Raw genomic sequence first — 26,572 nt, 5'->3', positions numbered from 1 at the left:
GGTTCCACCATTAAGCAGTAGCAACACTTTCTTTTTGGCAATAACAGCCAACAATTAAATTAGCGGATTCGAAACTGAACCTCCTATCTACCCACTTATCAAAACGCAGCCCATCTGTTGTGCTGTCTCTTATAAAATGACTGTTTATCTATGTATGATAAGTGGGTCTGGACCACACACTAATCACGCAGTTATATTCCCAGAAATATCCCGATAAATACAATAAGATATGCTATTTCTATTCTATCCTGAAAATAATGGAGAGGGGAAGCAATAAATAATATGCACGTGTAGTGCGCAATATGTAAAACCTTCCATAGTAAAATTGTCTTGTTTGTCTCTGTCTCGCTCTTGCTCTTTCCCGTTCTCTCTCTCAAACACACTCACACACCCGCGCACGCAAGCACGGACATACATAGACACACGCACGCTGGCACCCTCAGTCACACACGCACGCACACTGACGCATGCACACGCACTCATAGACAGACCAATCACATCCGAGCGCGCACACCACACACACCGGGACACACGCACGCACACTTTCCCTTAGCTGTGCTTTTGTGTTTTGTCAGAATTAATGAGAAAAGTTCCCTTGCCCTAGGGGTAATTAGTGTCCTTGGAGTTAAATAAGCTAATACTTAGACACCTCTGGCACAAGCAATTATGTTTGTGTATTGAATAATTGATTCAAAGAGGGGGGAAGGGCTGCTAATCAGATCTGAGCATAATGAATTGATTTAATTAACAGGGGAATCTGAGGGTCTCTGGGAACTGCGCGCACTTTATTCGTAGCAGGAGCGGGCGCAGCACATAAATTGGAGAGAAAGGCAGTGTGAGTATGCTTTTAGCAGTTGTCAGGTCTGGAATTGGATTTCTTGAATATAGTTACAGTTTCGGAGCAAATGAGAACGGGGGGAGAATTTCTCTGTCGTCTAGTCTAAGCGTTTGATACGAGTACAGTTACAGATTCAGTAGATGTTACTGCTTTCCATTCTTTGTTTGCGTATGGAATTTACGAAGACTAACCAACATTGTTTTACGGGTGTAAATTGCAGTTGCAGTTTAGTCCGGAGAGGCAATTTTCTGTGTTTAGCAAGAACAAACTGAGCGCGGGCACCGCTCTTTCTTTCACGGATTCATTATATTATCAATTGCCTAGAATAACATTCAAACGTGTGTTCATGTTACAAAGGTTTCCGTTACTAACGCAGATACAAGCCAAGCGTTCGTGAAATTTCAGCTTGCTGAACACATAAGGACGATTCGGTCGCTGTTTCAAAGCTAATTTCTAAGAGAAGCCTTGCGCACACCGACTGGTGAAGACTGCTGGAGCCGAGAACGGATCGTCTGGACCCGGACTCCTCGTTCCTCAGGACGATGGTGTTGGACAAGGAAGAGAGTGAGTAGCACCCCCGACGATGGGTATTTCATCTGGATGTCTCATTGGAACAGTGTTTGTTTTTGTACTAAGTAGATAACCTAGCCTACCTCAGGATATAAATTAACCCACATTCTCCGTCTACGAAAGACACGTCTCGTAGACTTTATTTGGATACCCGGTGATAATTATTTGTTTTTTTTTGTTGTCTTGAAGAACCTTGCTATTTTACTTCAACATCTATTAGAAGTTCTCATCACGCACATACACATACGCCTATTTATTCACAGACTACACGTCTTCTGCAATTTGGAGCTTTATGTTTATAAATGACTGTTCACATGATGGGCATTTCAACCGTAGCAACACAACGCGGCTGTAACATGGTCCCGCTTTCCCTCTGCCTAAAGTGCTCCTCGCATCCTCTGAAGTTACCGAAGCAGCTATTTGACATCAGCACAGGATGGGAGATGCTTTTAACTTGATTGCAAATTATGGGTAGCACCATGCAATTAGGGATGGCAATTTCCTTTCCTAATGCAATACCTGTCTATTTTGAAATGGGCTATGTAGGTTAATGAGCAAGTAATCCCATACAATTTTACTTTAGAACAAACCTGTCTCTCTTGGCGTCCTATTTTGTGTATAAGTTGATATTTAGTAGTATATTTTATAGAATGCATACAAAAAGATTAAGCTAACCAAAAACCTCAAACTTGGAAGAAATTGTTGTGAAACTGGATCACTTAACTTCTGTCATCAATTTGTGTAGAAAAAACGACTTTGGACAGCACTTATATCACTTGTGTAGCTGATCTATGGTGAGGTCTGTATTCTTAATAGGTAGGCTACTTAATACCTTCCCTCACAGCCTTCTAGGACCTAAAATAGGCTATTCTTGTCATATCTCAGAGAATACAGTCATCACACATTTGGTTTTAGCCAGAGGCTTTCCCCCCAAAAGTAATGGCTTTCATTTGCGACCCATTATTTATGTTTGAAAATTGATATTTCATATCTCTTAGCCGAGCATCCTTTCACTTACCCATCTAAAACCAATAAAGGGATTGCAGTAGAAACATACATTGGTCTGTCTAGCTGAATCCATGTTGTGCTAATGTACCCAGATTAACTCAACTGTAAATTGTCTCCTTTTGATGTCTGTCTTACTAAAAGTTCCTATATGATTCATGATTCAGATGCTTTTAACAGCTATTGGCTAAGCAATATGGTAAATGTACAAGGTGATGCAAATGGCATTAGTGGGAAAGGATGCACAGGAGCATGTAATGCAGTCAATACTACATTAACTACTGATGCCCAATTACAGAACCAGGGAGAGTGGCTTTTAGGAGCATTAGGACTTGCAGAAAAGCTGAGATCACCTGCTGCTCATTGCCTAAAAGCTTCACCCTTTGCTTGCTGGGGCCAACAAACTGCGCTGGCATTTTGGTAGGAATATGGGGGGGGGGGCTGCCTGGATCTGTGCTTTCCCATAGCTAGAACAGGCTGTTAGTGATCCATTGGCTGAGAGACATTGCCTGCATTTTAGTGTCCATACTAAGTATAGAGCCATTTAGCCTACTGTGCATAAGAGACAAGTGTGTGTGGGCTACTTGGCAGTTCAGCATACTTTTTAAATTCTGCATATATTAGCCGACAGTAATGTGATCAGACCACCATGCAGCTTTTAAGATCTTGTTTTTTGCCTTGAATCACATAAATTGGAGACTTATTCTCATGAGGGCAAAATAACACAGATGTAGAGTCTGACAACCTAAGTTTTATTGAAACACTTTGGCTTTAACAGTGCTGAACTTGTGAATATGTGTGAAGTCTCTAGGAGGTCTGATGCCTCACAACGATCTAGGGAAATAACCAGATAGCTCTCTCTCTTCTAGAGAAAAGCTAATCTTGTTTCCAACTTTTGAAATATCTTTTGAGAAAGTAGGATACAAATCAATTCCCTCTCCACCTATTTTTAAACACTTACACATTTTACATTCATGTTTGACCTACTACAAGGCTCAACTTCACATCGACATCCAGCTCCAGTGTAATAACGGGTTACTTAGCGTTGTAATGGAATTGATTGGATTAAAGGTCTTTACCGTGTGTGTGGGGGGGGGGCATTAAATGTGAAAACAGTGATGGACTGGAACCACCTGCTCATATCACTAACATGTATACCAAGTGGGTCATGAATATAAACTAGGCTTTCTGTCCTCCTCAGACATTTTGTTCCTAGCTAACTATACCCCCCCCTCCCTATAAAACTGTATTGACAGATTAACCCAGTCTGAAAATATAGTCCATCTGGTATTCTGATGATGTGTAGTGTGGAAGCACCACATCCTGAAATTACTTAATATGTATGTCTCTAGAAATGAATGGCACCACCTTCCCCAAATATTCCAGGTGAACATTTTATTTTTGCCCTCTAATATAAAGTTCCCAATTGACTTCTAATTCTAGTGGAAAAAAAGCAATTCAGCCAGTTTCTTTCCTTCAAGGTATTAGGAACTATCAGCTGCAGCAGAAATAATTGGGTCCTCATTGTAGACATGTCTTTGGCTGATCATTCGCACCACTGGGCTTTCTAAGAACCTGGGCTGAGGAAGTCCTCCAATCCTAAAACCTGATGATAAATTCTTGGTTACCTTTGCACTTTAATTTACGACCCCGTGAGCAGCCTGTCCAATGAAAGGTGTACATTCATAAAGCAATGTTTTTCAAATGAATACAGAGACGTGATCTGTCGGCTACTGTAATAAAACTTGGGCTTCAGGCACTGATTTTTATTTTGAAATAATAAGAATTGCTTCATTCTTTACCGGAGTTACCATGGTAATTCTGTCTTGTAGCTATGTTATATTGATTTAGAAAGTGGACAGTAATATTTCTTTTCTGTTATTCCCTTTCTGCGGTTTGATTTCTAATTTCCAGTTGGAGATTACTTTCATACATTTCTTAAGTCGTTTTGCTTATTTTTCCTCAAATGTAATTTTCTCTCTTATATTTCCTATATTCTCAGCTTATTGGCTTGTTCTTACTCTAAATTAAACTTGCCAATTTCAAATATTGAAATTGCATCGGTATCCTTTGCCCTAGGCCCTAAACAATGTTACAAGTTATTTCAACATTTCATATTGTGTGGTCACATCTAGTTATTAAGACGGTTTATCATGCCACCTGCTTCCTTATTGGAACACATCTCTCCTCTTTCACTTGAATACCTTCCCAGTCCAGTGGGGATATCACTGACGTATCAGTGGACAACTGTCTGGTAAACCTTGCTTGGTCAAATGTCTTGACATTCTACTATTGTAAACCTGAATGATTCGTCATTATCACTAATGGAAGACATGTTTTGCAATGGCTCATATGGACAAACAGGCCATGTACAGTTTACAAAGGGATATAATATAATTCATACAACAGTTATAACTCAATTATAATGTATGAACTCCAATGTGACATAGGCATGGAAAACACACCACACATTCACACCTCTCACTCACTACTTGTGCCCTCTACGCTCTATGCATACACTGCTATAACTGTTCTCTCGGTCTGTTCAATATGCAACATGACACTTCAACAGAAATATTCACATCCAACATGCTGAATTTGATTTCACCATTTACCATCAGTAAATTAATTTCACCATTTTAAACAGTGAGTGCTTGATTCAGTGTGATCTACTATGATCTTGCATACACACAGTTCTCACCAGACCCAATGATGTATCCCACCCCAAACCAGATCCCTATCAGAATTGAGTGTTTCACATCAGTGACTGTAGAAGATGCATATCATTTCCCATCATTTCAGTGGACTGAGAGACACATGTAAGCAAGATACTAGTGTACCCACCTTCCTCTGGTGCAAATGGCTGCTCTCATCAGAGAGGCACACTAACTCAATGATGCACTTCTGAGCTCTTCGAGCATCCTTTTATCATATCCAGAGGCCACATGCTCTCACGTTATATTACAACTTCTCACAACTAAGATCCATTTTCCCTATGCATCATGGGAGAAAGACTGACAGACTCTGTTTCCGTTGTCATTAGAAATTCTTCTCAACCTGCACTTCACAACATCCACCTGTTTTATTCAAAATAGTGCTTGGTGGGGGGTGCAAAATGAAGTCAGTAAACACGGAATTCTCTAAAGCTCCAAGGATGCCTACTGCTTACTCCAACATTACATAGAAAACCTTTTAGATGAATGATCATTTTAGACCAACTTTTATGACATCTCAAAACAACCTTATCTCTCACCTTGAGACCTGAGATGAATGCAGACATGCTCAGCATTCAGACATAGCCCCTTCTAGTAATTTAATAGGATCTCTGTCATAAGTTCCAGGATGGGGTGAAAATGACAGCCATATTGATCAGGGAGAAATCCAAACCAGTCTAATTAGAATGAAAGCCAGTAGAAGCATAATCCAGATTTTACTTATGCAGGAAAATAAAAGTAAGGCGTGATGTATCAGAAGTTGTGTAATGGAATTATTGTCAACCTAAAATATTGTCATATAATTATGAAGTTTGTATGGGTTTTATACCACATTTCTGTAAAAAAAAAAAAAACCTCTAAAATACAGTGTACAAAACATTAGGAACACCTTCCTAATAGTGCGTTGCACACCCTTTTGCAATCAGCAGCCTCAATTTGTCGGGGCAATGACTTTACAAGGTGTGAAAGCATTTCACTGGGATGCTGGTCTATGTTGACTCCAATGCTTCCCACAGTTGTGTCAAGTTGGCTGGATATCCTCTGGCTGGCGAACATTCTTGATACACACAGGAAACCGTTGAGCGTGAAAAACCCAGCAGCTCTGCAGTTCTTGACACACTCAAACCGGTGAGCCTGGCACCTACCAAAGGCACTTAAATGTTTTGTCTTGCCCATTCACCCTCTGAATGGCACACATACACAATCCATGTCTGAATTGTCTCCAAGTCTTAATGTAATCTGTCTCCTCCCCTTCATCTACACTGATTTGAAGTGTATTTAACAAGTGACATCGATAAGGGATCATAGCTTTCACTTGGATTCACCTTGCCAGTCTCTCATGGAAAAAGTAGATGTTCCTAATGTTTTGTACACTCAAGTGTAAATAGTAACAGACCATAGTTGTCTTTATTTTAGTTTTCCTGGATAGCTGTGAAGGCTATTATATTATACAGTATCAGTACTTGTTTCATTTACATCTTGTCTAAGTCCCACCATCAACTGATTTCAACCAGTGTATGGCTGTGGATTGACTGACTGCATTGTTTTCATGGAATGTTGGCATAATGGCAGTTAATTTGAGAAATGTAAGGAATCATTCCTCTAAAACTGGATGGCTGGCTTGCTAGCTAACAAACATACAGTGCAGATAAATTCATTATTTTACACTATCTTATCACAGCGCTGGCAAACCATGGTTGACCAATTCCCTTACCAAAATGGTTGACCTTTATCCCATCATAAGAAGGTTCATGTCCATTCCGGTATTGTAAATCCTAATTCTAAGACCGAGGTAATGCAGACACGCTCATTGTTCCGAGGTAATGCCCCAGTCATACATGCATTAGAACGGTCTCTCTCTGACTCACACCCATAACCTTAATGACCTTTGATTCATACACAAGTAGTGTTATTCTGCTTCACATTGTGGTCTTTTGAAATCTCCGTGATGGTGTCTCAAGTAGCCCTGCAGCAGGAGCCTAATGGTACATGCTGTGTATGCTCTACTGGGAGAGGCTATACAGTTCCATATTGATGATTTTACAGTTGTTGGTTTTTAATTGGCTTTCTCTGGTCTTAAAAGTATATACTATTCTCCTGACTCGTCTGGTTATAGCAGGAACCACTCCCTTCTCACTGCAAGGCTGAGATGCCTCGTCTGAGGTGGACTGCTCTTGCACAGATACACACGGTCATTGAGACGCATACATACTTCATTAGGAAAACACACATCTCTCTGCCATGCTAAAGCCGGTGGCTACACTAGTCTCCATGACATTACAGCTCTTCTCACATGTATTTATTGACCTATTTGCCTCATCTCCTTTCCCATTCACTCTCTGGTTTCACTTGGTCATTCTGCAGTGTTCATTTCAGGCACTATTTAACTTTGAAAAGACAGCGCCGATATGATCTTGTTTTTTACATTTAAATTAGGCTTTAAAAGAGTTTTTTTTCCGTGAAGCTTGTGATATGTTACCAATACATTGGTTTTGTGTGTTAAGTTTACTGGTAAATGTTGTCTTGTATTGTCACTGCAACAATCTCTCTCCCCCCTGGACTTTACAGTAACAGGTTGTTCGTTCACAACGCAGTGAAAAGGATTCGAAATAGGATTTGAAAGATATTTAGACATACAAAAGGAATGCTGTTTTGTTGAATGTTTAAATGAGCTAGTGATCGCTGTAAAGAATAATTTGTGGGAATTGAATACTGCGGCATAGTTGTACCAGTCTGTTTGTACATGCACGTTTCCATTTTGAAACAAATTGATCTGCCGTTATGCCTATTAACTGCAAGACCTTGTATAATCCCTCCTGAAATAGTCCCCTGATACGTATTGGTTCATGTTGTTTACTTGCTGTAGATGGAAGTGTGTGTGTGTGTTTTGCTCAGTAGGGGTGGAGGCCTTTGGAGGCACTCATTAACTCAAATGTATTTCTCTCTTCCAGGGAGATCTCAGTTTTCCTAGGAAGCTGCTTGGGATTATTGAACCCTGGGTGGAGTGTGTGTTGGTGTTGGCATGTGTGGTGACTCAATTATGGCTCAGGTACTGCTTCGCAGTTGAGGATGTGAGTTCAGTTTGGCATTCTGATGAGGCAGGTGCTTTAATGTTTTGGGACATTTTAGCTTCTGAAAACGGTAACCCTTCAGACGTGCTCCTTTAAAGGTGTTGCTGTACTGATACCATTTTCATAATGAAAGATGCGCAGCACATTTGGCTGCCTCACATTTGAGGTAAATTGTGAAGGATAAGGAGGAGGCATGCAGTGAGTAGAGGACAGGCTAAAGAACAACCACTTCCAACAGAAGTACTTAAGATCTTAAAGGCAGATATCCTTTTATTTTCTGTTCCGGAAACTAAAGCTTTTTCACTTCCAAGTACTCTCAAATAAAGGCTGTGATACTAATTGTTTTAAATGTAAAGCCTATAAGTGACTATTGTTGGCCAACAAATGTCACATAATTGTATTCAGGTCAAGCACATAAACTCTACAGTACACCAGTCTACATAGAAATGGAGGGCAATGCCACTTAAAACACAACAGAGACAAATAGCAAACACTATAGAGTGCTGTCCATTAAATGAGAGGCAACTGAGAACCAACAATCTCCGATTGGTTGACCTTCAATAAATCAAATGTTGAATAACTAATTAAAGGCTGTGATTGCAGGTTTATTTTCCCCTCCTGAAAGCGGGAGATTGGGCAGCGGGTATTGAAGTTGAGGATTTAATCAGCTGCAATGAGTTTGCCTACACAACCACAGTTTGATCCATTTTGAGATTGCACACTTACTATTGTTCGGCTTTAATTGAAATTGGTAACTGAGTGTGGAACAAATAAAGCCCCCTTGAACTTTGCGACTTTTGCCACATTTCAGGCTTCAAACATAAAGATATAAAACTGAAGAATCAACAACAAGGACACAATTATGAAGTGGAATGACATTTATTGGATATTTCAAATTGTTAACAAATCAAAAACTGAAAAATTGTGCAAAATTAAGCCCCCTCAGTAAGTGAATTGTTGGCCAACAAATGTAGCACATAAACTCTACAGTACACCATTGCAGGTTTATTTTCCCTCCTGAAAGCGGGGAGATTGGGCAGCGGGTATTGAAGTTGAGGATTTAATCATGGCTGACAATGAGTTTGCCTACACAACCACAGTTTGATCCATTAGTGGCAGCTGAGATCCATGCACACTTACTATTGTGGTGGCTTTAATTGAAATTGGTAACTGAGAACATACAGTGCCTTGCGAAAGTATTGCCCCCTTGAACTTTGCGACCTTTTGCCACATTTCAGGCTTCAAACATAAAGATATAAAACTGTATTTTTTTGTGAAGAATCAACAACAAGTGGGACACAATTAAAGTGGAATGACATTTATTGGATATTTCAAACTTTTTTAACAAATCAAAAACTGAAAAAGTGCAAAATTATTCAGCCCCTTTACTTTCAGTGCAGCAAACTCTCTCCAGAAGTTCAGTGAGGATCTCTGAATGATCCAATGTTGACCTAAATGACTAATGATGATAAATACTATCCACCTGTGTGTAATCAAGTCTCTGTATAAATGCACCTACACTGTGATAGTCTCAGAGGTCCGTTAAAAGCGCAGAGAGCATCATGAAGAACAAGGAACACACCAGGCAGGTCCGAGATACTGTTGTGAAGAAGTTTAAAGCCAGATTTGGATACAAAAAGATTTCCCAAGCTTTAAACATCCCAAGGAGCACTGTGCAAGCGATAATATTGAAATGGAAGGAGTATCAGACCACTGCAAATCTACCAAGACCTGGCCGTCCCTCTAAACTTTCAGCTCATACAAGGAGAAGACTGATCAGAGATGCAGCCAAGAGGCCCATGATCACTCTGGATGAACTGCAGAGATCTACAGCTGAGGTGGGAGACTCTGTCCATAGGACAACAATCAGTCGTATATTGCACAAATCTGGCCTTTATGGAAGAGTGGCAAGAAGAAAGCCATTTCTTAAAGATATCCATAAAAAGTGTCGTTTAAAGTTTGCCACAAGCCACCTGGGAGACACACCAAACATGTGGAAGAAGGTGCTCTGGTCAGATGAAACCAAAATTGAACTTTTTGGCAACAATGCAAAATGTTATGTTTGGCGTAAAAGCAACACAGCTCATCACAATGATCACACCATCCCCACTGTCAAACATGGTGGTGGCAGCATCATGGTTTGGGCCTGCTTTTCTTCAGCAGGGACAGGGAAGATGGTTGAAATTGATGGGAAGATGGATGGAGCCAAATACAGGACCATTCTGGAAGAAAACCTGATGGAGTCTGCAAAAGACCTGAGACTGAGATGGAGATTTGTCTTCCAACAAGACAATGGTCCAAAACATAAAGCAAAATCTACAATGGAATGGTTCAAAAATAAACATATCCAGGTGTTAGAATGGCCAAGTCAAAGTCCAGACCTGAATCCAATCGAGAATCTGTGGAAAGAACTGAAAACTGCTGTTCACAAATGCTCTCCATCCAACCTCACTGAGCTCGAGCTGTTTTGCAAGGAGGAATGGAAAAAGAAATTCAGTCTCTCGATGTGCAAAACTGATAGAGACATACCCCAAGCGACTTACAGCTGTAATCGCAGCAAAAGGTGGCGCTACAAAGTATTAACTTAAGGGGGCTGAATAATTTTGCACGCCCAATTTTTCAGTTTTTGATTTGTTAAAAAAGTTTGAAATATCCAATAAATGTCGTTCCACTTCATGATTGTGTCCCACTTGTTGTTGATTTTTCACAAAAAAATACAGTTTATATCTTTATGTTTGAAGCCTGAAATGTGGCAAAAGGTCGCAAAGTTCAAGGGGGCCGAATACTTTCGCAAGGCACTGTAATAACCCCCTGCGTCCATTCACGTACACATATACACGCATACGCATGCTCGCGCACACACCCATCCCCTCTTGCAGACAAGGCTTTTCTGTCCCCATCACACCAACATGTGACAGATTCCCCTGGACTAGTCAACCCAATAATGGAATAGCCATTTCATTTAACCCAAGAGCTGTGCTAGGATTTTAAAAATGGCATTGAAGAATAAAGACCAGAATGGCAGGCGTAACACATCTAAGATGTCGACTTTGATGAAACAACATTGCCTATTATAAAGACATCTGGAGAAGCTAATATCTTGACTCAATAACTCCTACAGCATTACAAGCCCGCAAACACACCACCGCAGTAGGTCAAGGGCCCTGCCTAATGCAAACCTCATCATCAGTGTGTGAACTGTCAATGGCGACCACCCTGGCTTGATTCCCCATACAACCCCAGATCCAGGGACCTTTGAGGCCCTACTCTCCTGCCGTGCATCCAACCTGCCGCATTATTGACCCCATAAGGAGACAGAACCATGGTGTAGGAGAGAGTGCTGCCTAAATGTGACGTTGGAGGCCTGTTCCCCCAAACAACTGCCCCCTGTGGCGTATTCGCATTATTCAACATTAAACGCCCCTCATGGCTCACCACAGTGTGGGGTTCTTTTTCCCCTCCGTTTCCGACTCACCGCGGACCCTGAATGGCACACCTGTCTCCTGGCATATCCTTTGAAATAATAAGTGTGCTGTAATTGCAGGGGAGTGGGGATTTCATACATCACTTCCTGACCTTGGGAGTGACACAAACTTTAGAGGCTACATTTATGCCTCCTGAATGCATTTTTAATGTGGGCTAAAATGTGTTTGGGCATTATTCCGTGCCGGATGGCGGAAAGCATCTGTGACAGTGCTAATGGTTACATTTTGCCAGGAATCATGAAGTGGCAGATACGATTGTCCCCTTTATCAAACTCTGAAAAGATCTGGTTGGAGAATAGATGGATTTATCGCCTTATTCAAATGCTAATGCAATCGTGAAAAAATGAATTGAATTCACACATATGAAGATGCATTCATTATCCGGGTTATTGACAGCTTCGCTGGCAGTCACCCTAATGGAACTGTGGTGAAGTAGTTGGCTCAGAGCTAGCCTGAAAGAGGCTCAGTTAGCAGATGAACTTACACTGAGTTAGGCTAGTTCTCTGAATCTGCTAACAGAGGGTGAGTTAGCATGCAAAAAGAAGTTGATTTAGCAGCAGGCTAATCGGGAAAAGGAGGATACCTAGTCAGTTGCACAACTGAATGCATTCAACCAAAAAGTGTCTTCTGCATTTAACCCAACCCCTCTGAATCAGAGAGGTGTGGGCGGGCTGCCTTAATCAACATCCATGTCATCAGCACCTGGGGAACAGTTGTTGGGGGCTAACTGCCTTGCTCAAGGGCAGAACAACAGATTTGTCAACCTTGCCAGCTTAGGGATTCAAACCAGCGACCTTTCAGTTACTGGTCCAATGCTCTTACCACGAGGCTACCTGCTGCCTTTCAGAGGTAGCGTATCAAGGTAGCTTCTAGAGGTTGAGTTAGGCTAGCTCTCTGAGCCTGCTGCTAACTAAGCACTAAAAACAAACTGACACTGCAGGCCCTCAACAGAACCGGCCTAACAGTTTATTGGCTAGATACAAGGTCAGACACATCCCCCTCTTCGCTCTCTCTCCAATTGTTCCCCTGATCTTTCTTCTTCAGAAGTTCTTGGAGCTAACCCTGCATAACGAGGGTTAGGAGCGATGGGCGTTTCTCTATTTTATTCTCGCTCTCTTTTGTGTGAGGGCTGTCGACAGCTCACCTTCCAAAACTGTAATCTCACCATGCTCGTGAACAACCAAGTGTTGGAACAAGTTGGCTTCTGTAATAAGTCGGAAACCCTGCCGGTTTCTCGTCTCAAAATAAGCAGTAATGAATATAATTAGAAAGCTGTTGCATATCTCTGTGATGCATTTCTTTTAATTAACCCCATGTGAATACATTTAAAATAATAGGGGGTGAAAGTGTGGGGAAAAAACACCCTAATGAAGTTCTGTTAATTGGGATTGTTTCTGCAGCCAAACCACAGTGAGTTGGGGCCACCAGGAGCTAACAAATCGTGCTGTAAGCATCCCTGCCTCCACAGAAAAGGGCCCATGCTGACTTCAAGTGTAAGAAATGCACCTCTGACGTGATGGAAATGACCGGCGGCCTGGAGAAAAGGCAGCCCTGTTCCAGGCCGCTCTACTGAGACTCCCCACACCGCGCTTGAAGCCGGGCCAGTGTTATTGCAGCCCTAATGCGGTCGCCTCATTTGGAGCGGATCAGGAGTAATTATGGTGGGGAAAGTGGCTGCTGACCACGGGGGTCAGGACACTTGTAACGTGAAAAGAGCAATTATTTCAGGAGACAAAACTCTCCCTTATCCCGGGCAGGGCCAGGTCAATGCAAGGGACGGCTGGGCTCCGTTTCACCGGGGCTTATTAGCCGCAGCAAGCTGCAAAGTTTGCCAGAGTGCATCTCGTTAATGAACAGTCCCCTCCTCATCGGCACCAGGCCCTGCTCTACCCCACTTACCGGGGCTGTTAATTATGTCATAATCAGAGCATGCAAGCCCAGCAAGCACTTCTCACAGACCCAAGCATTCATAGCACAACCGTCTGGAAATGTGGCTGTACTGTAGTACACTGTAAGAGATCACTCCCAGACAGAACCCACAGGACTAGTCTAAAACATGCTGAATATAAAACCATGTGTCATTGACTGTATTGGCCTGTGAACGACTACTGCATGTGTTTATCCTGTCTTGGAGCGATATGCTCCAACTGCGGGGGGTAATATGAATTCTACAAAGTCTTGATTATGCTTATCATTTTGAATGCACTCATTTGTCTCCTTTCAGCTGGCCTATATCCCAGCTGATATTATGACCAGATGTCTTGTGTTTTGTATTGGCAATAGAGGAGAATTGGTGTCTACAGGCTCAATTACAGTAATGATGTGAGCTGATTGAAAGGGGCTGATTCATGCAGACAATGGCAGGACATCTGCCTGCGATCCCCATTAACCTCCATGGCGGCTGCCTCGGCCCTGTCTGGGACAACATTCTATTCTGGATTGCCATGGCCACAGCGTTTACAGTGAGAGAGGGAACACAAAAGCTTGGGTTTACGGCTTCAGCCTCTTCCAAGCCACTGCAATATTCACCAGAAATTCTACTTGAGCAACGCCACCACTGGTTAAGCAGCTCAAATGGTTAGGCTACACCAACAGGACTGAACATTGCTTTTACCAACACAGAATCTAGGATTTCATTGTGCCCACTCAACATAGTAGAAGGAAATGCCTAGTAATAAACACTAAATTATAATGACTGAATTGAAATACTGTCCAAGAGCGCATGGTTCATTTTCCCATACATCTGTTAGATGATTTCGAAAGCCTATCATATCCTTATTGAGCAATGCTTAAAAGGGAATCCGTGTATAGATTCATAGTGCCTGATTTAATGTGTCTGTCTGTCTTCTGGAGGAGTCAGTGAGTCACAGAGGAGATGATGAACACCGTTGTTTCACTTGAATGCAGTTGTTAGTAATGTAGCATGTCATTTCTCGGGGCATCTCTCAGCGTCTGTCATTGTGGTTACCAGTCTCTTATTTACTGCAGTGAGCTGAGAGCAGTAATTATACGGGCCCCAGAGATGAGGTCCACTCAGCCCAGCCTCCCCCAGAGACAAGACGCTGCCTGAGTGATGCTATTCAATCCCCTTCCCTCCGCAGGAACCGAGGGAGCCTGCGTCACATCAAGGTGTCACTCCACCTAATTGATCACATGTATTTAATTCCAGAGAGCGACCCCACCCACCGGGTAGTGATGTACTGTACACATTTCTATTCAGACGTGCTTATTTAACAGATTAGCATGCAAGCAGATGTATGATAGGAGAAGGAGAAAAGGGGATCGGAGGGCAAATCCTCCCCTCTTTCTCTCTCTCCATCACTCCTTGCCTAATCTGAGGATGTGCCATGCAGATGTGATAATTGCATTTCAATGCTTTAAAATGTTTCCTCGAGTGCACCGAACAGCTTATTTTCCTTTTAAAATGTTAAATACATCAAAAGGGTTACCACATAGATTCTATTTTTAGATAGCGGTAAAAACTGATCTTGAAATGGGCTTACATAGCATCCGATTTCTATCTCTATAATGGAAAGTACATGGTCTGACCGTTTCAATGAAGGGAAAAAAAACATAACTGAGCAATGCTCAACATAACATATTATTAAGAGATAAGGTCTTTAAAAAAGAAGAGGGGTGGAAAAAGACTGAGATGACAGACCTTACACCAAGTATTAATGGCAAATTAATTTATTTCTCAGAGAAAATATTTGGCAAGGCAAGATCCCTCTTTAAAAGACAAAAATGCATTCCCTGTTGGAATATGAATCATGGTCTAGCGAGCTACGCTTTTTGGGACACCAAATGACACGGGAAGGTCAGTGGCACTTGTATCTGTTAAATGGATTGGATTAAGTGGAGGCTGCCTCTTCGGCTGCTACCATTTCCTTTTCTAATGTAACTTTTTGTTCTCGGCAGGTTGGGAAGGCGCTGTTCCACTCAAGAGATTTCACATGGTACTAAGTGTGGTGACAGGTGCAAAAAATTATTCTCCTGGTATTAAGGAAATTGACATGACATGTGTTTTATACAATCATTTATTCTGTCACTACTCTTTGTTTAGGAAATGCCACATTCAGTGTAGCTACTACTGGAGTTTGAGGCAATTTTCCACAGGCTGTTTTGGTAGGTGACATCAAGCATGTGTTTCTTCCCTGAGACAGCAGGATCTGTGCAGTAAGCATCCTGGCTTCCTAATGTATCTGAGGCTTTTCCTCTGTTCAGGCAGCACTCTCAGGCCCATAGAGGGAGCACTGTGTACATGGTGGTGGGGAGGAGTGTCAGACTCACTGCAGTTTCAAGTCTGGGTTAGGGAATAGAACATTGCCACGTTGATGTTTAGGATGCCTCTCTCAACATAGGGAGAGCTCCAAAGAGGCTGGAACAGGGACGTGCTGTACAGCCTTTCCACAGAATGGGTTAAACCCCCTCCTTTGCAGAGTTGATGTAAAGCACACACATGTTATGTAACAGGGTGGGTAAATGGTATGTGGGGGGCGGTGGTCTAAACCAATTATGAGTGGTTCTCTGGAGGTGGGGAACGACCTTTGTATAATTAGTTCTCTTATTTAAAGCAAAGATTTTGAGTAAAATAACTAATTAGCTGTCATAAAAGGCTAATTAAAGATATTTTTGTGATCCCTGAGGGAATTGAGGAAACCCGATTTTGTTTTGCTATGCGCATGCACAAACCACACACACACACACACACACACACACACACACACACACACACACACACACACACACACACACACACACACACACACACACAGCACTCTCTCTCCTCATTAAGACTGTTTTTAGTTCTGTGGAAGGCTGACAGGCGAGCACTGTTGGCATACCTGCAGAGAGCTCCTCTAACAAGCCATGAGATGCAGGTAGAACAGACCACCCTTAGCTAGTGTGGCTTCAATTTGAAGCTTTTTAGCTTCATTTACACAGAACATTGGTATTTATAGCGGGTTTTGTGATCCTAATGCGCCAGCTTCAAGGGGCCCGTTTTGGGGAGGGAGGAGGTGAGGGAGCTGGAGGGTAGGCAGAACACTAATTGATGGTTCCCATCACCAGCGCTGGACCAATTAGCCTCCCCTTTCCACTTGTGATAAAGAAATGGGACGAAGGCTGAATACCACCAGAGCTCTTATTCACATACAAACCACAGCCATCAATTTAACTAACAAGCTCACCCGCTCCCTTTCCCTTCTTTTAAAAGGGGAGATGCTAATTGTATTACATTCACAGTATTACTGATGGTCAGAAATGGCTGAACAAATCTGGATCCAATAAGGCGTGTGTGGGAGACGGAGGGAAAGACAAAGGAATAGAGACAGGAACATGTGCTTTGGTATTCAGCAGAACAAAGTGCTATGGGGTTTTTGTGCAGGGGAAAACAACATGCTCAGAGAGGAGAATCAGGGGCATTGGGTGATACAACTGCCTAGCTAACAGCAGAGGCTCTGTTTATCATGGAAATAACTACTATGGTTCCAGTGAAACTACAGGACATCAACACACACATTAGAGCACTACTCTCCTGTAACTGCCATCTCTCTCAGACAAATATACTGTAGGTCAATAACAACTGCCTTTACTAGAACACAACACCTCAACAACAGATCACACCTCTGAGGATAAAGACAAAACATCTAGAAAATGTACTAAAGTTATATAAATGCTACAGCGGGAAAAAGCTATGAAATTCAAAGAAAGCCTCCCAGCATACCATGTCTTTAAAACATCGGGCATTTGCCGTTTTTATTGGCACCCACATACAAAGCGATGACGCAGGCTGCGTCCGGTTTTTGAGAGAAATGTGTTTTGAAAGCAGAGAGGCGAGCGGTGGCCGTCGTGTGTTCTATTAGACAGATCAATAGCTCAGTGTGTGAGTGTCTTAAGAGCTGCTGTCCTGTGCTTTCAGCTGTGGCAGACCTGTTAGTGCTATGGAGGGGTGCCGCCTGCCACTGCCTCTGTACCAGCAGTGGCCTGAGGGGGGCTTTTAGTCCAAACACAAATGTCAACCACACATAGACTATTAGTGTTTAGTGCAGTTATTAAATGGACTTTATTTGTCCTTTAGGAGGCTAAAAGGCACACTTAAAGGGGACCAGCGTGACAGCGGGGCAATTTGCGGGTTTAGTTACTCAGGCTCGCTCGTTGCTGACACATGAGTACAGATAAGTGTTAAAGAAGGAAAGGCTGTAATGCAGTGAGTGTGTGTCTGTGTGAGTGCGCGCTGAGAGGCACTTAGGCCATAACATATCTCACTGGGGTCTGCGAGCAGCGTTCTTGTGGTCAGAGGCGTTTTAAAAGGTTAATGTTAATCTGTACCAAACAAAGCCCATGAGAAGCTTTTACAGCTGTGGACAGTTCAGAGCAATGAGCACTGATGAAATGGTAGGTGACTAACATAATATACAGCATGCTGTAAATACCACGCTCAGCAATATGAGGTCTGTCTGTGACTCTGTTATGAGTACAGCTTCAAATAATCAGTAGGCCTGCCTGCCTAGTGTGGTTTACTTGGTGTGAATGTAGTCCAATGTGATCTGTGTGCCTATCTGAACGGAAGAGTGTTCATGTTAATGCATATGAGCAGAGGCAGTGCACTGTGGCCCTCTCTCTCGTGAGGCTCTGCTGCCTCCAGACGCTGCAGCAGCAGCCTTATCGAAAAGAGAACATGAAAAGTCACTGGTGTTCCTGGGCAGTGAATCACGCCGCAGCGTTTGTCTCCTTATCGCTACAGGTGTGCCGATGCTCTCCGTCCAGCCCAAAGGGAAACAGAAGGGGTGCGCTGGCTGCAATCGCAAGATTAAAGACCGCTACCTGCTCAAGGCCCTGGACAAGTACTGGCACGAGGACTGTCTGAAATGTGCCTGCTGCGACTGTCGCCTGGGGGAGGTGGGCTCCACCCTCTACACGAAAGCCAACCTCATCCTCTGTCGCAGGGACTACCTGAGGTAAGAGAAGCCACAGTCAGTCGCCCCTCACAGAACAGAAAGGCCACGCCCCACCTAGGGCTGTGTCAGCTCTCTCACTACTGCTAGGGTAACACCACCATGAATGTCTATGAACCTGCCTCTCACTAGAGCTCTCTATTTGGGTCCATTTGTATGTGAACCAGTGTTTTTCTCGAGCTTTTAGAAGACATTTCCTCCCAGGCTGTTTTGGTAGATCAAGCGCCTGTTTGTTCCTCATTATAGGATATCGATGCTGACTAGATGTGTGTCAATTAAGCCTGAATCCCATTATGCTCATGTGTGACTCTCCCCAAGCTCTGATCTGAAGCCTTGGGAAGGCAGAGCGGAAAGTTTCCAATTCCACGTTTGTATGTTTTTAGCTCTCTTAAAAACATTTTTCTGTTTCAATTTTTTTGTTGCTTGTTTACATGAACACAGCGCTCTCTCCCCTCGCGGTACAGACCTGGTTTCAGTAACAGTAGAGATGGGTCATGTTGTGTTCTGGGACGACTCCAGGCAGGCTAGTTTCAACTTTAGTGTCTGTGGCTCAATGTTTTCCCCCTGTACCCTGCCATCTGTTTCCTAAATTAAACATAATAATTTCCTGGGCGTTAAGTCACATTCCCTGGGGCTTCCGAATGAGATCCTACCATTTATCCCTGAGACCATCCCCTGGGGGCCAGCCTAGAGACCTTGCTGCCCCTGTCTTTCCCCTCCCTCTCCCACCCTGCCCTACCAGCAGGTCCCAACCGAGAGGGGCTTAGGGACCGGGCGTTGAGAGGAGCCATTACCATCCATCAGCTCCCACCAAGAGTTAATGCTGTTAAGATGCAGTGAGAGAGGTTCACTAAACCGCTGCTGCCCCCGGAAGGGGCAGATGGTGCAGATGAAGTCATAATAAAAGGAGCAAATGACAAGAGAAGGCAAAAATTATTAAGCCAAGAGTGGCGCTTTTGACATGGTTACATATGATCCCTTAAAAGGGCCGGCTTCTCCCTCCCTCTATCTGATTGATTTCTCCCTCATTATGAAGGCCTTATCGTGGACATCAGCTCCCTGATGAAAATGTGTTCCTATGGGCTAACTGGCATGACAGGCAGCTCTGCAGAAAGCAAACTCAAAGCAAGACTAGGGCAGAGGGGTGAGAGAGGAGGGAAGAAAATGAGGGGCAGAGGGGGCTAGAGTGAGAGGGAAGAAGCAAGAGAGCGAAACGTAAAGCAGGAGAGGCGAGGGAGAGATGGGCTTTCTGTGTTTCTGCCTGGGCCATGATGGCCTAATGAAATCCAGCCCACTCGTCTGCTCTTCAGCCTGAGACAAATGCCTGCCACTTAATGGCTGGAGATGTTTGAGATGAATTCTATTATGGAACAAATTAAAAACGTTCCCTTTCTCAGCAGCGAGGGAAGAGACAGTTTTAGAGCTTATAGTTTTAAAGTAGGTGACGTAGGCTCCATACGGCCTCGTAATCCCCTCACAGAGCCCCCGTCCTGCACGGAGAGGAACGCTTCCCTCACCTCCATTAATGAAGTGGAATCCTCCTGTATGGAACTGCAGTTCATTAGGGACATGCAGCCAGGGTGGATCAAACACACTTTATTTCCCTGGGTTTGGAGCCCTGCCATGCGCACATTAATTATTATAGGAGCTCCGTCTGTGTTCGTCCTTCAGGAGCTCAGGAGCACCGGTAACATCTTGTGCACCCCCCCCCCCAGCCCCCCACTCTCCCCTGGCTGGCCTGCCAGCAGCGTCTTCTAAAACCTCAGATCAGAAGTTTCTGAATCCACTTGACATTCTATTCCCTCTGTTGTAAAAGGCTGGGTTGGTTTATTAGCAGTTTTACCACACTTTCATTATCACGCAGAACAATAGATTAATTAGGTGTTTCATTTTTGTCTGGGACTCAGGATCTGGCGACCTCGCCAAAGAAGGTTGACAAGCCAGTCATGCTTTTGATCGCCCGAACCCCAAGCCTGACATCGTTTTATCTTCTAACTGACAAATATTTTAAGGGGAACATACTGTATCAGTCATCTTTTTATCAAAGTAGAGTGCCTTTATTTGAAGTTTAAAGCACTTTTTCCCCAAAGCTAATGGACATTGTAAGTTACGCAGTACCGTCAGCACTGCAATGGAAGTAGATATTAAACTGTAATTAAAACATCTTATTATCTGTGGATGTATTAATGTATGTCAAACGTCTCTGCCACCCACTGGAGATAAAACATTAAATAAAAACTATAATAAGACAGTTACTTCTTTCCTCAAATAAAGTAGAAAACATTTTCTGGCAACATTTTGAAATATATATTATAGCAAGCTTTACACCTTCAAAGACACAACTGTTGAGGAAGGTCAAAACACGCCTGACATGAATTAATACAGTAGCTCTCCTTTCTATGAAATCGAACAAACTGTAAATGGAGCGGGTGAATCTGAGCTTAGAACAGAGTAGAAGACTTGAAGAGCTCAAGTCCAATCTCAATGAAACAGAAGACATGCAGATGATGCTGGCATGCAGGGGGAGATTCTGAAGTTAGCGAAGCAGCAAGTTCAAACAGCTAAAGAAAGCACAGCTGTCTCTCCAGATCCACGCTAAATCTCACAATAACTGAAGGAGTGGAACAATGGAGGAGAGGCTCTTTAACTTTAATGGCAGTTCATTTTGTTTCAACCAGCCAATATCAGTGGAGGAAAATGACTTCCAGTATAAACTATTTTGTTTTCTCTCAACGCTGCAGTGTTTATATATTTTATCTCAATCTTGGCAGTGAACAGTTCACGGCATGCTAAATCTGACTTTTTGGTAATGCGCATTCATTTTTTCATGGCATTCTGTTGAATATCATGTTTAAAATTTCAGTTAATGTTTCAATTCTACAAGCACACTATGCTATGTTGTTACTGTAGACAGTATGGATTGAATAGACATGCTGTGACAGTTCATTTCACAACTACGAAAGTCCTTCAGCACCCTCACTGGAAAGTCCCACTAACCGGCCTCACCATGGTAATGGCTGGTTTCACTTTATCTTACATTATATAGCTTCAAAATCCATCCCATTGTCTCAGTTTGAGGGTGACCTTCCAAAAGAGTACTTGTAACCTTCTAATCCACTTAAATTAACCACTATTTTAAGCTGGGCCCTTTCTGTGCTTCAAACCCTGCCTAAAGAATTGACTTCTTAACAAAGTAGGATTGGCAGCGGTCTGCAGTGAGGGGCAATGTATTCTGCCCTCAAATTTTCCACAGCATTCATTCTCCACTTCAATGGGACAAAAAAATCGTATGTATGTCGAAATAATTAGTACACCAGTTGTGAGGATACTTTTCTTAATCCTAACAGACAAAATGTAACTGCATCATGAGCTACTGCATGATTGTACCAGTCACACAGCACAGTATGCCATTACAATATGTGGGAATTTAAAGAAAATAGTCTTATGATTTGTAATCATTCTTAAAAGAACTCAAATCTCTACTGTATGGTGAATCGCAATTAAGATGTTGTGATCCTCATTCCCACCCAGCTCTCCCTAGTGCTATGCATGCTGGTCTTTGTAGTCCCAATTCCACAGTGCCCTCCCACTAAATGGTCAGCATAGTGTCTCGGGCTATTACTCAAAGTGCGCTGCAGTCCCTATATCAACCACAGAGCCCAGGGCCCACACTGTCATAACACTGAAACATAACCTACATGATGGCTTTACATCACTGACATGTCCCCTGGGAAGCATACAATACTGCATCTAATAAAGCATCCATATTCACAGGGCCAGTCAAGTAGCAGGTCAGCACACACACAGAAGGACAGACTAGGTCTGAGTCAGACCACAGAGATAACAGCCTGGTTTAGTTTGAGCTAGAACTGATGCAGATGCTGATATTAACAGAATCAATCCAGAATAGAATATCGTGTCATTTTCATCTGTTTTTTTTTAAAGAGAAAAGAAATCACTAATATAACATTAATATATCTAAAAGCCTGACAATCATTTTACCAAGTGGGTTTGAGCAGCAGCACCTCGTCCGGGTGGCATAGAAAGCTCAGCGGTCAGAGATCTATATCCAGAGGTCTATATCAACACACTTTACTGGAACAGTAACCAGTTCGAACAATGACTTTGTTCAACACTTCGTATCTATTAGAACCAAACAGCTGTGTCTCGCTCTCTTTCACCTAGTCTAAGGCACCAGCAGCAGTCCTCTCCTCTGGGGCAGTGTGCTCTAATTAGACCCTGGGTCTGCTGGAGGGATATATGTTTTCTGTGACAAGGGGAGAGCAACCGACAGAGACTAATATGGAGAGGGGATACCAACTTTTGACTATTCTCTCCGCCTGAGTCTCCTGAGCCCACAACTTTGGGAACGTGTTTGCCACTGACAGTATGTTAATCTGCTATTGCCTGCCTGATCCCCTTTCGCAAAGCTGTGGCGCTGTCCCCTTTTCCTGCCTGCAGAATGTGCAAGTCTATCTGTGATTCAAAATCTTCAAATTAAACATAAGGCCAGGCGCTTGGAAAATGTAAATGGGACTGGGGGCTCCGGAGTGGAGTTGCCTTTGCTTTGAGGAGAAAGATCTACACCAGTGCCTCTTGCTCTGCTTGTGACCTTCATCGTTTGCCTCCTATCTAATAAGCTTAAACAAACAGCAGTGAAATGTGAGTTGTGCGTCTGTTCAGTGTACTGCCGAACATCTAGTTCCCTCTCCAAGGTCTCTCCGCCATTCTCCCAGGCAGTCTCTGAATGAAACAGGGGGGGATCGAGGCAGTATCCTTGCAACAGGAATCTTTTGAACGTTTGACTACATTATAGAATTTAGCCTCTTGTGTAAAATCCAGCTGGCTTTGGTTGGAGCAAGTCTCATTAGGTACTTTGGTTTTAAAATTTGAAAACTTTCAACAGTTCAATTGGTTGCCTCAGATCTGTTTTTATTGCTTTCGCTATGTGCTTGGAGAAAGGCTTTGAAGAAGGGGATTAGAACCATGTGATCATTTTAATTAGATCATTAGCAAAGAATTAACATCTAGGTTTGTAGCCCTCATTAACAAAAAATACCAAGTGTGTGCCAAGATAGATTTGTGTATTAAATGGGATGTTTTCGGATTTGTCTGTTTTTCACCATTCTTTCTGGGGGTTTTTTCTTCTTGGCTTTACTTTTTGTTCGCTCCTCTGTTGCATGAAGGCTAAGGAAGGTACGTTAATCTCTGTTTGTATTCTCTCTCTCTTCCAGGCTCTTTGGTACAACAGGGAACTGCGCTGCCTGCAGTAAACTGATCCCAGCCTTTGAAATGGTGATGAGAGCCAGAGATAATGTTTACCATTTGGACTGTTTTGCCTGTCAGCTTTGTAACCAGAGGTAAGGACAGAGAGAGCTCACAACTGTGTCGTGAGACTGCCTTTTTGAAATATGTAATGCTGTTCTGAAATGGCCATTAGCTCAAACTAGTTAGCCATTTAACAACAACAAAAAACTGCCTCTTGAGGTGCAACAGATCTGTTTTGGGGTCAGTAAAACTAAACCCAGACTGTCTGTGTAAATACAGATTTTGTTGTTGTCCGTCTTCCCATTTTGAAAGCACACGCGTGTTGCATTGCATTAGCAACATTGTTCCTTCTTTTCTATGTTAACCCTGCCATTAGTTTGTCCTTGTTTGTGTTTTGTGACTAGAAACAACTGGGATTATAAACTTGAGGGGAACCAAATTAGCTCATGTATCAAGTGATACAGCTGCCAGACCAATGCCAACACTCACAATGCTTTAGTTGAAAGGTTCACTTTAAGCCACAGCAATACACCTCCAAGAGGCCACTCTACGGGAACATGCCTTACAAGTTTGGGACCACACTACAGGGTAGTGGAAATAAACAGATTAAAAAATATATTTAAATACTGTATGCTATTCAGTCCAGGAATGTTAACTATGTTAACTAGACACCTTGGTGACCCACATGGGCCAAAGCCTTGCTCACTCTATCGTAGGTCCTGACCGCTCCTCACCTCTGTGCTCTACACTATTACATCCATACATACTCTCCTCACAATACAATGCAACAATCCCATAACAGTGCCGCACAGAGAACACTCTGCTAATCATGGGGTATTGTGACCCTCTCCATCCATACAGCACAGGCACATTAACCTTCCACAGGGATGAGTCAGTAACCATGGTGAGCACCTGGCTGGGGTATGGGAATGCTGGTTGCAGCCACTCATGGGGCCAGGTTTTACTGGCTCCCTGATACCACAGCCATTGCCCCTCTGCCAGCCCTCAGCCTGCCCAACACATTACTGTGGCCCAGCCTGATAAGCAGCCCTTCCATCAGTACGGCTGCTCTTATCTTCACTCATTCTGTCTATGAAGCTGTGTGTCGTACAGTCCATAAGCACCGCCATTTAAAAGGATGCCCCTGAACAAGGCAGTTAACCCACTGTTCCCCGGTAGGCCGTCATTGTAAATAGGAATTTGTTCTTAACTCTCTTGCCTGGTTAAATAAAGGTTAAACAAAAAAATCAATGGGCCTACTTGGGGGTGTGTTTTTTTTTCTTCAATTAACTCGAAACCTAGCGAAACATTCATACACGTTGGCACCCAAACTGGCGTATGGAAAGCTTGCCCTGTTGCAAGGTTTCCTTGGAAACCGGTGTGGTGCTTTTCTTGTTTGCCAAGCCTGGGGGGGAGGGGGGTGCTTTCATTGGGCGCCAGTCCATTTGTCTGCACGTTTTGAAATGATATATATTTTTTATCTACTTGTATTTAAAGCCACACCTTCAGTGAACATCAGAGGGGCCTTTGAATCACACACAAGGAACAATGGCATTTGCAAACAAGCGACGTCGCCAAACGGGTACAATCAAAGCCCAGAGAGCAGCAATGGCCATCGCATTTAACAGCTGATCTCAATCAACCACATTCTTCTCCTAGAGCAATGCTATCATTATCAGCCTGTCAACACAAATAACTGTCATATTGTCCTCTACTAATCTCCTTTGTCTCCCCACGTTGTCCTCCTTTTTATTAATGCTTTGCCTTTGTGTTTTCCTGGCTGGCAGGTTTTGTGTGGGGGACAAGTTTTTCCTTAAGAACAACATGATTCTGTGTCAGATGGACTATGAGGAGGGTCAGCTGAATGGCAGCTTTGAGACGCAGGTTCAATAGCCGGGCCTAGTGGCAGCGACCAGGACCCTCGGCCCGCCGTACTTACACATGATGCCATGGATGTTCTGCTGCACTTGGGAAGAGGAGCGTCTGTCTGCTTGCCTGCAATACTTTTTAAATAGCCCTTTATCAGTCCATAAGGACTCTATTGTAAATGTACTACTTTTTGCCCCTCCCTTTCCCATCCTTGCCCCTCCCCTTCCCACCCCAACACTGAGCAGTTACAAGTTTTGATGTACAGTTGTGCCTGCTTAGCTGAGCACTGTATTGCTTGTATGTTTTTGTGACGTTTGTTTTGGGTTTGTTTATTCTTTTCCCCTTTCGGGAACGTTTCCTTGGAGGGTATGTACAGTCTGTTTTCTCTGTATATATAAACTGGAACATTTATTTTATGAAATGTAATGCAATTTTATTACTAGTGTGAATTAAAGATTCTTAAATGTTCTTAGTGAGTTTTTTTTTGTTTGTATACCAAAACCAAAGTTGTTTGAGGAGGCTGGCCCATGTGTTATCATTATTATCTCTCAAACCACAGAGCTGTAAAAAAGCCTTGCGAGGGGAAAACAATCTTTTTTAAAAAGCAGTGGAGAAAAAAGGAAGTTTTATTACATTTTGCAAAGAGTGCTGATGGAATTAGAAATGCTGTCTCAAATGAACTAAATAAGATTTTATTTGGAATAAAATAATGACTTCTCCAGACTGTGTTGTTGTACTGAGCGTGCAGGTGTCATGAAAGAAGCAGTGTTTGGATGAGAACGCAGAGAGAGAGCGA

The 26,572-nt window shown here is 42.9% G+C and overlaps 1 protein-coding gene across 1 annotated transcript; it reads left to right on the top strand.

The window, feature by feature from the left end:
* Positions 1-523: 523 nt before the first annotated feature.
* LOC135550563 (rhombotin-1) lies at positions 524-26,244 on the top strand. Its single transcript, XM_064981497.1, has 5 exons — positions 524-835; positions 1,244-1,402; positions 18,429-18,642; positions 23,874-23,999; positions 25,695-26,244. Exons 2-5 carry the CDS (start codon positions 1,381-1,383, stop codon positions 25,798-25,800), a joined length of 468 nt encoding a protein of 155 aa, XP_064837569.1. The 5' UTR covers positions 524-835; positions 1,244-1,380; the 3' UTR covers positions 25,801-26,244.
* The last annotated feature ends 328 nt before the right edge of the window (positions 26,245-26,572 follow it).

This window comes from Oncorhynchus masou, chromosome 1 (genome assembly GCF_036934945.1).
Source record: "Oncorhynchus masou masou isolate Uvic2021 chromosome 1, UVic_Omas_1.1, whole genome shotgun sequence".
In the NCBI taxonomy this organism is placed as follows: domain Eukaryota; kingdom Metazoa; phylum Chordata; class Actinopteri; order Salmoniformes; family Salmonidae; genus Oncorhynchus; species Oncorhynchus masou.
The sequence above is the reverse complement of the archived record's forward strand: the minus strand, read 5'-3'. Positions and strand labels throughout refer to the sequence as shown.

Coding starts and splice junctions, on each gene's coding strand:
- LOC135550563 (XM_064981497.1), top strand. CDS start 1,381: ATGGTGTTGGACAAGGAAGAGA. Junction 18,643..23,873: donor TGTCGCAGGGACTACCTGAG/GTAAGAGAAGCC, acceptor TCTCTCTTCCAG/GCTCTTTGGTACAACAGGGA. Junction 24,000..25,694: donor TGTCAGCTTTGTAACCAGAG/GTAAGGACAGAG, acceptor CCTGGCTGGCAG/GTTTTGTGTGGGGGACAAGT.